Genomic DNA, 14,046 nt, shown 5'->3' on the forward strand with positions numbered 1-14,046 from the left:
ACCTGTTTCAACTACACAGTAGGTATGACAGACTTCTTTCAAGATGAAGGCATTTTGCTCAATTCAATGCGCAATCTGTGAACACCACTATTTGTGATCATGCATGTTAACCACAGAAGTTATAAGTATAAATAAAATGTGCTTTTTTTTCAGGCAGACATACAAACCAGAACAATTTTTTAGTTCCTCTTTCGCATTCATGTTATGAAAATCATAGACTGTGTGCTCTCTTGCGTCAACGTCCACAAATGTTTCTAATATCTGTTAGATGTGAAGTGTACAAAACTATACATCCCTAGAATTGGTGATAGATCAATAGCAATAATGTGCCTGTATGGCGGTATTGAAACCCAGCTAATACCATTTAACCTTAATTTTGCCAATACCAACACCATTGAATGTTACTATTAGCCAATCCAATTCCTGTACTCCTACGCTGATAAATTTCACATAATAGTTGCTTTAAGTTGTTACACAAAAACTGGCAAGTTGATGATGCAATTCTTCTTCTTGCGATTCATAAGAGCATTGCTTCCGTAGGAAATGAAAGACTTTAAACTTGTAAAAAAGAGAGAGATATAATAATTAGCTCATTTCAGACAATCATTTCTCTCTATTACTTTTCAGAGATGTAATGATCTCCTCTTTCCATTTTTTAAAACACTATTAAATGTTAATAGTGTCATACTGTTGCCAAGAGTGTCGTTAACATTGGTCTTGCATTATATTGCAAAGGATTACTAGTTTCAATAAATGTTAGAGTGTAAAAGTGTATTGATCTCTTTAAAAAAAATCAATATTTTGGACTAGTATTGTTAAATTGTGTTTTTAACTGATACCACATACCTTTGAAGTTAGGTATCAACCATTCTGATACTTCTTGAAATCTTAGCTATCGACACCGATATTATTGATTTGACGATCCATGTCTACCATTAGATATGGATATATACCATTGATGGATTTGCCAAACAGACTTTATCACTGCCTACACTTCAGTTTTCCACAAACATCCATCAGTATTGCAAGCATTCATATCTGCATTGGCCATTGCTAATGCTGATCAGATGCGTTCATATCAGCAAAATGGTCCTTCCGTGGTACCTGGTATGAGCCGCATTATGAAAATTGACAAGTAGTTAGAATTATAGTACCTCCTTTAACACAAGTATATGTTTCCTCACATTTTTGTTTCCTTCTTGTGTGACGTGGTACTTAAGAAATTAGTCATGTCCTTTGTAGTGTTTTAGCAAATGGCATTCACATGTTTATTAAATACTCATGCTTCTTGTGAGTCATTTTAAGGTTTGTACTCAGTTGCAGGAAGAAGCAGATAGGTTGCTTCTTGACTTAACAACGCCAACATCGTTTGGAAACAGTTCTTGGTGTGAAGGAAGGAAATCAACATTCAATGCAATAGAGAGAGATAGATTAGAAGAAACTCCTGGAACATCCGCACATTTACGAGAGGAACACCAGCAGGAAGAAAACAGACAAAATACTTCTGACATTCAGTCTCTTGCTTCCAATTCCAGTTCAACTTCTTGCACTCACTCAGTGGAAGGCGAAAAGCAAATCAGGCACAGCGAATCAGAGGGAAATCATGTAAGTTTTGGTGTAATGGAATAAATGGCTGCAGGTTTTAATCATGAATGTTTATGGGACTGAATAAAGCAATTATCGCTCAAGGGAAATACATCAATATGGCTTTGTGAATGTAACATTTTTAAAATTGTTTGCATGCCTCTTCTGTGTGAACGTGGATTTATGTCCAAATGACAATTTTCCGTACATGTTAGGTTGTATATTGTATTTATCAATCCATGTTCCTTCTTGATACAAAGAAATCATAAATGGGATCTTATAAGTTTATAAGTAAAGTACAACACATTTTGGTAGCATGTGTATAATGCGAATTTTAAAGATTTAGGAGAAGGATTTCACATTCATTTTTACCATGGAGATCATAAAGGAAAGGGTATTACAGTTTCTTAAGCAAATTTTTAAAATTGCACTCATTTCGATAACCAGACATTTTATCCTTATCCCATTCTGTATACAGCTGGAATTTGCAAGTAGTTACACTGTTACTTCATGCCACTAGCCAGGTTTCAAAGCCAAGCGTGCTTCGTCGTCAGCTGAATCCATGAAATACTACAACAGGTGGATTTCATAAGGTTTACACGAACTACAGTATAGTTTTTTCTCACGTTTACAAATACGTTGAGCACCTAGATAAAATACGAAACATATTGTTATAGCTACTTGGTTGAGATTGTGAACATGAGAGAAAAGTAGAAAACGTAGTTGCTGTAACACTGAAATGAAAATCTGTGTAGTGAAATCCACCAGCGTCGATCCACCTGTCGATGAAGCATGCGTGGCTGAAAATCTGGGTTGTTGACTGAACAAGCGAACTACTTAGAAATTCCAGATGTATATATGAGGGTTGAGAGTTCTATATGTAACAGCTATACGAAATGGTCTTTTTACTTCAACAATTTGGGACCAATTTACTACAGAATTTTGTTTTCGTTTATGATAATTTAATCTAAACATAAAGAATCTACAGTAATTTTCTGTGAAACCTCGTTTACTATAAATGAAATAAACATTTGGTAAAGAATCGGGGTAAAAGTACATATCTTTTTTTTATTTTCAGATACACTCCCTTGCTGCTATTTAAGAAATGTTTTGTCGAATCCCTTCTTGTATTGTACTATTAATGTGGGATAATGGAACATACAGGGACTTTTTCCTGTTGACAAACTCTCCCCAAAAGACCCTGATTGTGATTTTGCGTTTGTGATTAGTCACTCTGATATTATAATCAGATATTCATGCTCATGTTTTCCCTATGTACATTCTCTTCAGTTCAGGTAATTTTAGGTAACACTTCCAGTTGGAGGACTCGTGTAAGAAACCTTAAGGGAAATTATACCTTGTTTTTACTGATAATTCATTTTCATGCTCTACATTTGCACTACATTTATATTTCATTAAAAGTTTTGAAGGTTCACTTTACAATGTAAGAGGAAAATGCAAACTACAGTGAAATAAAAAGATAAAAATAATACGCTTATGAATCAGAAAATGTGAGGTCAGTGTATACTTTCTCAAATCTTGCTGTGATTAGGTTTTCAAATGGAGATGCAAGCCATGAAATATATTTGTTTTCGTTTTCTTTCATTAGGGACTTCATGGATATCCTTGTTCATAATGCTTTCGTTGCTTGCAGGTGCTTACTATATTGCAATGCACATTGGATGGAAAAGCCGTTCTTGCTAAAGGAGAAAAGAACAATGGTTTACTAGATAATGCTTCAAGGTATAATTTAGCACGACTTATAGTAAAGCATGAGTTAGAAGAAAATCCGACACGGCTAATAACACGAGGTGAATTTACACGCTGGGCACATGAAATAGCAACCATTTTTGGGAAAGAATCACCATCTGTGTATTACGCAGCTTACATTGGAGCCACGAACTACCAAACAAAACGCAATGCTTCTGGGAAGTTGTATGAGGCCTACATTTCAAGAAGAAGAGTTCTAAGAAAGAGAGGAGATATTCCAAGTAGAAGGTCCTCTTCTGCATCACCTACATCTTCACTAGGTGACGACACAGACATTGTTGAAGAACCCATTCCAGACCCAGTAATAGATGAGAAGTTACAGTGGCTCAGAACGTCACTAGATCCCTGGCATGTTGTGTGCGATAATTGGAGAGCAACAGTAGGAGCTAGATTGAAAGCCCTGGAACAGCCTGGGACGGTTGGTGCTTACCTTGGCTTGTACCCTGTTTTGAAAACACCACAAGGTTATACATTGGTAAGTGCACTGTTACTGTACTATTGCAAAGTATTTAACAACTGAGTGAGGTGTCTCATTTTTCACAAAACACGTGTTCATTTCAATACAACGCTGTCCTCATTAAAACATATAGGTCGAATAATGAGGTGGGGGAAAACATGTAAGATTTACATGTGTACAGATCACTATCACAAGGAAACAGCTCCACCCATAATTGCGCTCAGGCACAGTTTTAAGCTGTGAGAGCTAGATTTAGTTAAAGTTTTTGCATCAAAATTTTGACTGTTAATAGCTATATACATTATGTTAATTGTATTTTATATTCTATTTCTCTCCCTTCCATACTACAGTTTTATATCATGTATTCTGCTAGAGAAAGGTACGATGTGGTCTTGATTTGATACGTAGATTTTACTTTCCTTGACCATTACTTTTATCCTATTATATTTGGTTGTTTGTGAATATGTAAAATTGCTGAATTGTAACATTGTGTAAAAAATGCGAGTTTTGTAATTGATTTTCTTCATTCTCTTTCCAATTTGGTAACTTGAACCACTTGAAAGTGAGAAATTAAAAAAAAGACACATAGAAATAATTAACTATGTCTGTAGATTAAAATTGAAGTCTCCTTGCACTTGCTTGCTGGTGCTGTGAAATTTTGTCTTTTATTTTTTATTTTATTTATTTATTTTCCTTAAGAACCATGACAAAAGGTTCATATGTTTTTAGTGGATGTGAACTTGATTGGTTTTAGTCACTGTGAACTTAGAATGGCCTACATGAGCTTTGCACAACTTGAATGTTGATCGTAGCAATCTTCCAGAAAAGGGTTCCAGTATATTACCAACATATTGAAGAAAAATAGAAACTTAAGCAGGTAATTTTAATGTACAGAAATGGTTAATTTTTTTAAGAAAAAAAGTTTGCCCGTTTCCTGTTATGTTTGACACATCGGTTGCTTATCTTTTAATGCGTTAATTACTATTATGAAAAATGAATAGGAAAACTTGATGTTTCATTCCTGTAGGAACATTACTGAGAAATTTTACACTTGTTTCATATTTAAGATTTCATCGTGATACCTCACTACTAATAATGTTGCTCTTTTTGCAGCTGTTGGAGGACTACTCCTTCCTTTACCCTGGTACTGAAGACAATTTGTTTAACAGAATTGTTCTACTTTAAGACAAAATTCTGCATTTGTTGGAGTTGAAAAGAAATTTGAAAGAAATACATTCTCTTTCAGCACCGTACATCTGTGCTATTCATGGTAAGTACAGTGCTTCAAGCACTATTTATTTTTGTAATACAGTCAAACCTAGGGTGATCAGGCGTACTGATTTTCGCAGTACAGTATTATTTTTCAAATAGCTTTCCTGTGTGTTCCAAAGACATCTAGAAAATTGAGATTTGTCCTTTTTTTAAAAGTCCTGATTAAATTTATTTGCAATACTTTAATGTTTCATTCTTTATTCACAACATATCGAATCACAGGCACTTTTTTTCTGAATGATAAACTTTTTTTTTCAACACTGCTCAAAAAATTATTGTTAGGAAAATAAAACAATCGACAAACCATTGTTTTGTAATGCAGTTGGTTTTACTGAGAAAGTCTTGTTGAGATGTCGGTAAGGCAGGATTGGTCACTTATTTCAAGTCACAGCAGTGACGCCAATCAATTTAACTGGAGTTTCCTCGTGCCAGTCTTTTTCTGTCATTTCTTAAAATAATCCCAGGCTCTGAAAATCAATTTTAAAAAGTAAATTTTTAGCCCTAAACGAAGTTTCACTATACGTTCATAAAAATAAACTACAAGCGCATGTATTAATTATGTGTCTAATTAATTATAATGCAAATGATATTATTTGATTATAGTACAAATAAATTTGATTCATCTATTTGCGACTTGCAGTGTGAAGTATTTGCGCTTCTTTCAGTAGTATTACTTGTCTAAATACATTGTTGTGAATAGGCAGAGAGAAAATTCTTTATAGTTCAATCGTGACCTTTTTTTATTGTTTTTGTTGATACTCCATTAAATTGTTTGAAATTCTTTAAACAATCTTGTATTTCGACATGAAAGTATTTGGAGATGTGTTGATTTCTTAAAAATGAATGATTGCCTTGAGGTTAACGTGAAATGAAACAAAGAGATACGTATTGCCGATGCACAGGCTATCATTTATTATTATGCTTCTGTCCTAATTTTCACTTGTCAGAATCTGGTCACCCTAGTCAAACCCATTTAAAACATCATTGGAGGGGACCAGAGGGAAAGGAGCAGTTTCAAAAGTGCCCAATTTTCCCGTTTTCGGTGCACCCATACACTTTGGTGTGGGAAGAGGTCGTGGTCAAAGACCTTCACATATAAACACTGGTTTGCATAGCTCAGTGAAACATGACCAAAAATGGGTCAACAATACAATGAAAATGCCCATAAGACGTGCATATTTTTGACATATATTTTGTATATTGCCCAAAAGAAGGGGCGTGCTCCGTTGAAGGTTGATGGAAGTGAGACTACACGTTGAACTCTACAAGCACTATGAGTTTCATCACACTCGAGCCTGCGGAACAGAGAAACAAATCGGGTCAAAGTCATATGCTCAGAGTGGCTTTATATGAATCAAACACCTTACGTTGTTCGTGCGCATATCCACTCAAGGCGCAGTAATCGGTTAAAGTACTGCATTTTCGTTTTATGCGATCTTGGTCGGGTGGGGACGATTGCATTATAGGATAGTTTTGTCAATGTGCAAATGAAACATGGAGAGTTGGATGTTGTGTCCATGTCATGCTCATTATTTGGTACTTAGGAATGGGCAAAGAAATGTAGCACGTCCGAAGACATCCACAAGAAGACTATTTTATTCACAAGAAGACGAATCTAGGCTCTTGAGCGATATCGATGAACCATTCGTCAGAGGATGAGGAAATCGGCAATTAAACCCTTTTGCATACTTATGTACAAGTACTTTTGTATAATACATTACGTCGTACATAATAATCACCTCAACTGCCTGAGCGGTACTGGGAGTAAGGAAAACCTTGTACTACAGCTCCGGTAATGAATAAATCATTTTGTACCTTTCAATAGCACGTGTTACTCTAGTGCAATGATCATTTTGTTTCTTCGAACAATGTTTTTTTTTTAAGATATGGTGTAGAATGGGCGAAATCCTAACTAGCATTCGCTTCCACTTATTTCATCTATAAGAAGACCATTCAGCGGAAATACGACACATGGCTACGGCATTCTCTTGCGAGAGGTTTGCCTCATATCAAGCCAGTCTGAGCATTGGAAATGGTACGTCCCTTGAATTTGACCCGATTTGTTTCTCTGTTCCGCACACTCGAGTGCGATGAAATTCATGGTGCTTGTCGAGTTCAATGTGTAATCTCATTTGCATAAAACCTAACGGAGCGCGCCCCCTCTTTTGAGCGATATACAAAAAAATATGTCAAAAAATATGTGCGCAACGCAAACGGGAAAATTAGGCAATTTTGGAACAGTTCCTCTGATACTCTATTAAGCGGATTTTATTTATGGACAGCAAAATCAAACATTTTCTTTTGCTTGATTTTAATTGTACACATCATGAAACGTGTTTCTACGAAGTTTCAGCTAAATTGAAAATTATGAATTTGCTGAAAATCGCATTTTAAGTTCAAAGTTTACAGTATTGCAAGACATAGAGTATAAACTATTATATAGACGTTTGAGAGAAAACAAAAGTATTGAGCTTAATCGGTAGATAGTAAGCGTCCCTCACACCGGGAAGTGCCACATAATGATATTGACATGTTTTTGGTTTTAAAAGTAGTGCGTAATTGGCCTTTATTTTTGTTTACGCACTGCAACTTCTTGTAGGAAGTCTTGAATGGAAGAGAACTTAGTCCACAAATCTGATTACATAGACATATCATTGGCACTGTTGAAAAAAGTTTTAAAACATCTACAGCTTGTAAAGTGTGTAAAACTGAAGTTACTACCGAGTCAGCATCCTCTCCATCTTATTTAATTGCTTTCGTATAACAGTGAATTAAGTTTTCATTTATGTGCCACAGATAGTACATAAAAATGACCTCACTTATATGGAGACCTGTCATGTAATTCACCATTTACTGATTTCAGATAAGGACATTTCACCTGACGTGAAGACAAATGTTGCTCTGATTTGTCTGCCACTGTTGCTATCTGTGGTACCCATCAAGAGGAACTGTAAGAGGACAACATGGCGCCCATCAAAATTGGAAATACGTGATGGATTCATCACACACATTACATCTGACAGTCACCTGCAGAACACAATTCAACAGAGGAAAGAAAAACTACAAAAACTGGGGGCTACATTTCAGCCTTTGGTTGTTCTTGTGGGTGAGGACATAACGTCAGTTACATGCTCCTATGTCGTCGTCGAGAACACTTTGTACAAATTCAATTCATTACAAAGCGCTGTTGACACATGTTTCAAAATCTTTCATGCTACTAGTGCTAGGTATCCTGAGGAGTCAGAAAGTGTCTGGTTGTTAATGCAAAGGGGATTTTATGGTATTAAAACAGTTCATGATAGAATGACTCAACGTGTTCGGTGTCTCATGTCTGATTTAGGCATAAGTGAACCACAATAAAGATACATAATGTTAACCTGTTTTGCATGTAAAAAGAATTTCAATCGTCCATCTGATATTCAATATCATACAAGAAATGTGTGCAAAAATATGGCAAGAGGTACCATGTTTCCTTGTATACATGAGGGTTGTTACAGGTATTTTTCATATAATAGATCACTGCAAAGACACATATCCAATGTACATAAAAATAAAAAGCAATGTAGTAATAGGAGTAGTAGTGTATTGTTAGCAGACAGTGATGTAACTGTATTGCAGTCACGTGGTAATTTGTCACAGCCTGTTGTAGAGAAAAGTAGTCAAGTTGTCACAAACGATACAGTACAAAATGTAGTGGAGGATCATATGAGTAAATTCATTTCTAAACTGTATGCACATTCAACTTTTAGCCGTTCACATGTACAAGTTGTGGTTGATGGAATGAAATCCTTATTTAGTCACAATGTGAAGAGATCTTTACAAGCAATGGTTTTAGAGCACGCAGGTGTAGAAGAGTTGCCTGGTAAGTTTCAATTAGCTCTTGAAGAAGTTCTCTCAATAGAACCTCTAAACGGGTTTGAAACAGATTACAAGCGTTTACAATATTTTGAGGTATTAGGCACATACATTAGTCCACAGGAAGTTTTAATTGGGGAACGCATGGAAAGAAGACACACGGCTTGTGGTAGCAACATAGAATCTGTTCCTTGTACTATGCAAATGATTCCATTGCGAGTATTATTACAAAAACTTTTCAGTAAGGACTCATTTATACGTGAAACATTGAACTACTTGCAATATTTGAATAACTGTGAAGACAATGGCAGTCCTCTTTTGAACATAATTCATGGTTCTGTATGGAAGAACATGCAGCCTTCACAAGAATACTCAAGACATACATTAGTAGTACCTGTTATTATTTTCTTTGATGATGTTGAAATTGAGAACGCACTGGGGTCACATGCTGGAATTCATAAATTAGGTGCTATATATCTTTCACTTCCACTTCTGCCCCCTTACTATGTGTCACAGTTGAAGAATATTTTCCTTGTATCTTTATTTCATTCAGCTGACAGAACAAAATTTGGAAATGCAGTTACGCTTCAAAAGGTAATAGATGAACTGAATTTCCTAAGAAAAACTGGCGTACAGGTATCAACAAGCTGTTTTAAAGGTGTTGTAAAATTCATTGTTCCTGCTATAACTGGTGACAATTTAGGGTTGAACAGTATTCTGGGTTTTGTTTCAAATTTTGTTGGTAATCACTGTTGCAGGATATGCAATGCAAATACGAACGAATTACAAAAATTAACCACAGAGGTTCCCACTTTGCTCAGGAGTGTTCTGACATATGAAGATCAGTTGTAGGTAAATGATGTATCTAAGACTGGCATAAAGGAGAAATGTGTGTGGTTAAACCTTGAAGGGTTTGACCTGTTTAACAATGTTGCTGTCGACATAATGCATGATTGGTTTGAAGGTTGCTGTCGTTATGTAATGTCATTCATTGTCAATTATTTGGTACAAGAAAGTAAAGCAATTACCATTGAGACTTTGCAAATGAACCTTGCTAACTTTAATTATGGTCCAGATTCCAATTCAAAACCTACAAACTCTATTCAGATTGATGGGGGGAACATAAACATAAAGACGTCAGCTCACGAAATGCTTATTTTGGTGAGGTACTTTGGCCTATTGGTGGGATATTACGTACCCACTAACCATTATGTTTGGCTGTTGTATATTCAATTACGCAAAATTACAGAAAGACTTCTAAATAACAGGGTTTATGATGATACTGTGATTCAACTACAAACTTTGATAGCAGAGTTCAATGAAATGTACTGTTCATTGACAAAATGTCATTTGAAACCAAAGTTTCATTTCCTCACCCACTACCCTGCAATGATGAAAAAATTTGGACCACTGAACCAAATATGGACCATGAGATTTGAAGCAAGACATAGAATTTCAAAGTTCATGGCTAATGTCTCACACAGCAGGGTAAATGTCTGCAAATCAATTGCAATACGAAATCAATTACTCGTTAATGACTTACTTCTTAATAACAATTTGACACATCACATTTCTCATGGAAAAAAGAGGAGGTTTAACAGTGATACAGCAATAGAGGTTAAGCAGAGGTATGCATTACACCCTGAAGCAGACCTTATGTCTGTTACAAAGGTTAAAGTGAAGGGCCATACCTTTTCTTTGTCTTCTACAATTGCACTTGACATTGATGAATCCAATGGACTTCCTGTTTTTGGTCAAGTAAAAGACATTATAATTCATGATGATGATATAATTTTTTCCTGTGTAGCTTTGGACACGATTGCCTTCTATGAACATGTTTTTGCTTACGAGGTCTGTGTAACAAATAACCATCTGTTTGTAAAGTATGATGAGCTGTTAACACCACTGCCACACACTTACACAGTGATGACTGATGGTGTAAAATACATTACACTTCGATGGCCAATTGATTAGAAAACAGTTTGAAATTGGTGAATCTTGTAAACTGGTTGTTGTGTAAACATAAAAGAAACTCAAAATTATCAGTGTTATCATTCTGTATACAGTATATACTTATGAATAATTATGTAATGGTGTTACTAAGTAATCATATTTCATACCTGTAATTCATATTATTAAGCATCAATATTTTAATGAAGTCATATCGTCCTTTCCATGGGTTGTCAACTCACACAGAAGATCTTGTCGATGTTAATTAATTTTAAGTGTATTCTATCATCCTTCTTACAAGGTTTCTTACTGTATATCTTTATATACTTACTACTATTTCGAAACTACTAAAAAGTGGCTTTTTTATTATTTACTTGTGTATAGTTTGCTGATATTTCGCCCTTCATCTGAGAGCATTTTCGAAGCAGGTAATGTTCCATCGATCTTCACATGTTAACCAATTTATAGACTGCAATCCGGTTATCTTCTTTCTTCCCTAAAATATTCACTATATAATTACATGAGCGCAAGAGAGGATGATTCTTAATTAACAAAAGATTGGCTACTTACCATGAATCCTCCCTTGGAATGCCTAAATATTTTTCATACGTTTTGGAACTCGTAGCTGGTTCCTTCCGAACAAGCTGCGAGTTCCGAAACATATGAAAAATATTTAGGTTTTCCAAGGGAGGATTCATGGTAAGTAGCCATTTTTAATTAATATTCACTATGTGGTTTAAATTAATTACAAACATCGTTAAAACTCATTACAATGCTTTTACTTAAACTATACTCTGAATATTATAGCCAAGAAAAAAAAGAGGATCACAGGACTTTAGTATTGGAAATAGGTCAAAATGTAAAGATCGATGGACAATTGCCCTCTTTGAAAATGCTTTCAGGTGAGGGGGGATATATGCACTGCATACACAGGTAAATAATAAAAATGCGACGTTTTAGTAAAATTTATATTAAACCTGTGACTTCTTGGAAGTTCATTGATACAGTGATTTATTTACAAAAAAAAAGAAAAAGAAAGAAAAAAAACTGCAGTAATGGTTAAAAACTAATAGAAAAATACTGCATGGCTGCTGCTGTAGTGAAACACAATTTATTGTGGCTGAAATTAGTATCAAGTAGGTAGATATGCAGCAACAGTGTCAAGAAGTGGATGACTTGAACTGTTTAAAGTTAACCAACATCGACAAGGTCATCTAAGTGCTTGGATAGCCCATAATAAGGGCAATAGGAGGAACTCAATGATGAAAATGCTTTGTTTCACAACGTCTTGCACTGTCGTCAAGAGAATATATAACCTCAATACAAAGCAACTGTATTCAAAATTAAATATATCTAGTGACTATTATCATTTCAGTGTAAATGTGAGAAAATTGTAGTAGTTTCAGAATGGTGTTTAAGACAAACGTACAGTAATATTAAAGCAGAATTTAAGACCATACAAGTGTACTGTTGTTCTATGAGAAGATGTCCCAAGGGAAGAGGAGTAAACACCAAATATATATGTATAAGGACTCTTGGTAAAGTATTTTTCTTTGTAAAAGCAGATGTGACATGATAAAATACATGTGAAATAAATAAGCACAAAAAATTTTATTTAAAAAACACCAGTAAATTATATGCTGCACACGTGTTCTTCCATTTACATCGTACAGACATATGGAAACCACTAGCTTATTCAATGTTTATTTGTATTTAGGTACAGATTAAATAGACATCCATTTGACATGGTTAGCAACAGAAGTGTTGTGTAGTTTTGGATATTTTATAAATTTAGATTGTTACATATGTTTGATGGTTAATGGAAGCTATACTTGTCTACTGCACATATATATATGTGTGTGTGTGTGTTTTGCAAATAAAGCATTGAAGTGACATATAAATTGCTCTCTTAAATTCATACGTATATATCTCCTATTTACATATGGTGAAAAGGCAGTTAACTATAAAGGTAACCAAGAAAGTTCTGTCGCTTTTTTGTGGAGGTCTGTGTTCATTGGCTCTCACACCGTGAGCTGAATGCCAATGGAGATAAAGCGAAGATCAGTTATTGGTGTGGTATATCCAACATACTAGCGGTGTGGTAGTTCAGTTACACCGTGAACTTACATAAGGACAGAGTGAACATGGGTCTTCTACAGAGCGTAATAAGGGCGTGTATGCTGTAACGCTGCTGCAGCGGGACAGAAAATATGCCAGGCCTTTGGTGAGGATGTCATAACTACGCGGAGAGTGCAGCAGTGATTTAACAAGTTAAGGACGGTGACGAAACACTCGAAGATGCACCACGTGCCGGAAGTCCAACACATGTACAAAATGAAGATCTTCAGGCAGCAATTGAGAACAATGGCCAGACATGTGAGGAACTGGGACTACAATTCAGTATGAGTGGAGAAATCATTCGGCAGCTTGGCGGAGAAACCATCTCCATCAGCTTGGGAAGTACTACAAGTTGGGTCGACGGGTCCACATGATTTTACTCCGGACCAGAAGGCAACGCGAGCAAACACCTGTGTTTCTGTGCTGTCTCGTCTGAGGAATGAGCCATTTTTTGGACAGGGTGTTTACATGTGATGAGAAGTGCGTCCTGTACGAAGCTCCACGGTCCTATCATCATTAGTTAGCATCCTGTGAACTGGTTCCAAACAGCTGATTCCAGCACTGCACCAGAAGATTCTTCTGTGTGATTGGTGAACTGCTCGCGGCATCGTGCATCTGGAACTGTTACCAGCTGATCAGAGCATCAATGTAACTGTGTACTGTTAGTAATTGAGGCGTGTTCAAGAAAACCTGAAAACTGTGGAGCCAGCACTTCTAAATCGCAAAGTTTTTCTCCTGTTACAGAACAACGCTAAGCCCCATGTGGCTAGGATGACCCGGAACACGATTTTCCGCCTTGGATGGGAAACACGTGCATCCGACATACTCCCCGAACACGGCACCGTCCCATTATCACCTGTTGTACACGACTGTACATTTTTTAGTACAGAAAAGCAGGTACTGATAAGATAAATTTACATTATGTACTGTAACCACTTCAAGATTTTGTGACTATGTTTCATGTAAATATGTGCACTTTTGCCATGGTGAACAATTTCCTTCATGGAAATAACTCTATATTGTAATACATCCACGTACTT

At 35.8% G+C, this 14,046-nt stretch overlaps 2 protein-coding genes across 2 annotated transcripts; both read left to right on the top strand.

Moving 5' to 3' along the window:
• Positions 1 to 8,533: 8,533 nt before the first annotated feature.
• On the top strand, positions 8,534 to 9,790 carry LOC145685430 (uncharacterized). The gene has a single exon (XM_081757824.1). The coding sequence runs from the start codon at positions 8,534 to 8,536 to the stop codon at positions 9,788 to 9,790; it is 1,257 nt and encodes a 418-aa protein (XP_081613950.1).
• A 93-nt stretch (positions 9,791 to 9,883) lies between these two features.
• On the top strand, positions 9,884 to 10,912 carry LOC145685431 (uncharacterized). The gene has a single exon (XM_081757825.1). The coding sequence runs from the start codon at positions 9,884 to 9,886 to the stop codon at positions 10,910 to 10,912; it is 1,029 nt and encodes a 342-aa protein (XP_081613951.1).
• Positions 10,913 to 14,046: the final 3,134 nt, after the last annotated feature.

Source organism: Thermobia domestica, chromosome 5 (genome assembly GCF_964235325.1).
Source record: "Thermobia domestica chromosome 5, izTheDome1.hap1.1, whole genome shotgun sequence".
NCBI classification, from domain to species: domain Eukaryota; kingdom Metazoa; phylum Arthropoda; class Insecta; order Zygentoma; family Lepismatidae; genus Thermobia; species Thermobia domestica.

Coding starts and splice junctions, on each gene's coding strand:
- LOC145685431 (XM_081757825.1), top strand. CDS start 9,884: ATGCATGATTGGTTTGAAGGTTGCTGTCGTTATGTAATGTCATTCATT.
- LOC145685430 (XM_081757824.1), top strand. CDS start 8,534: ATGGCAAGAGGTACCATGTTTCCTTGTATACATGAGGGTTGTTACAGG.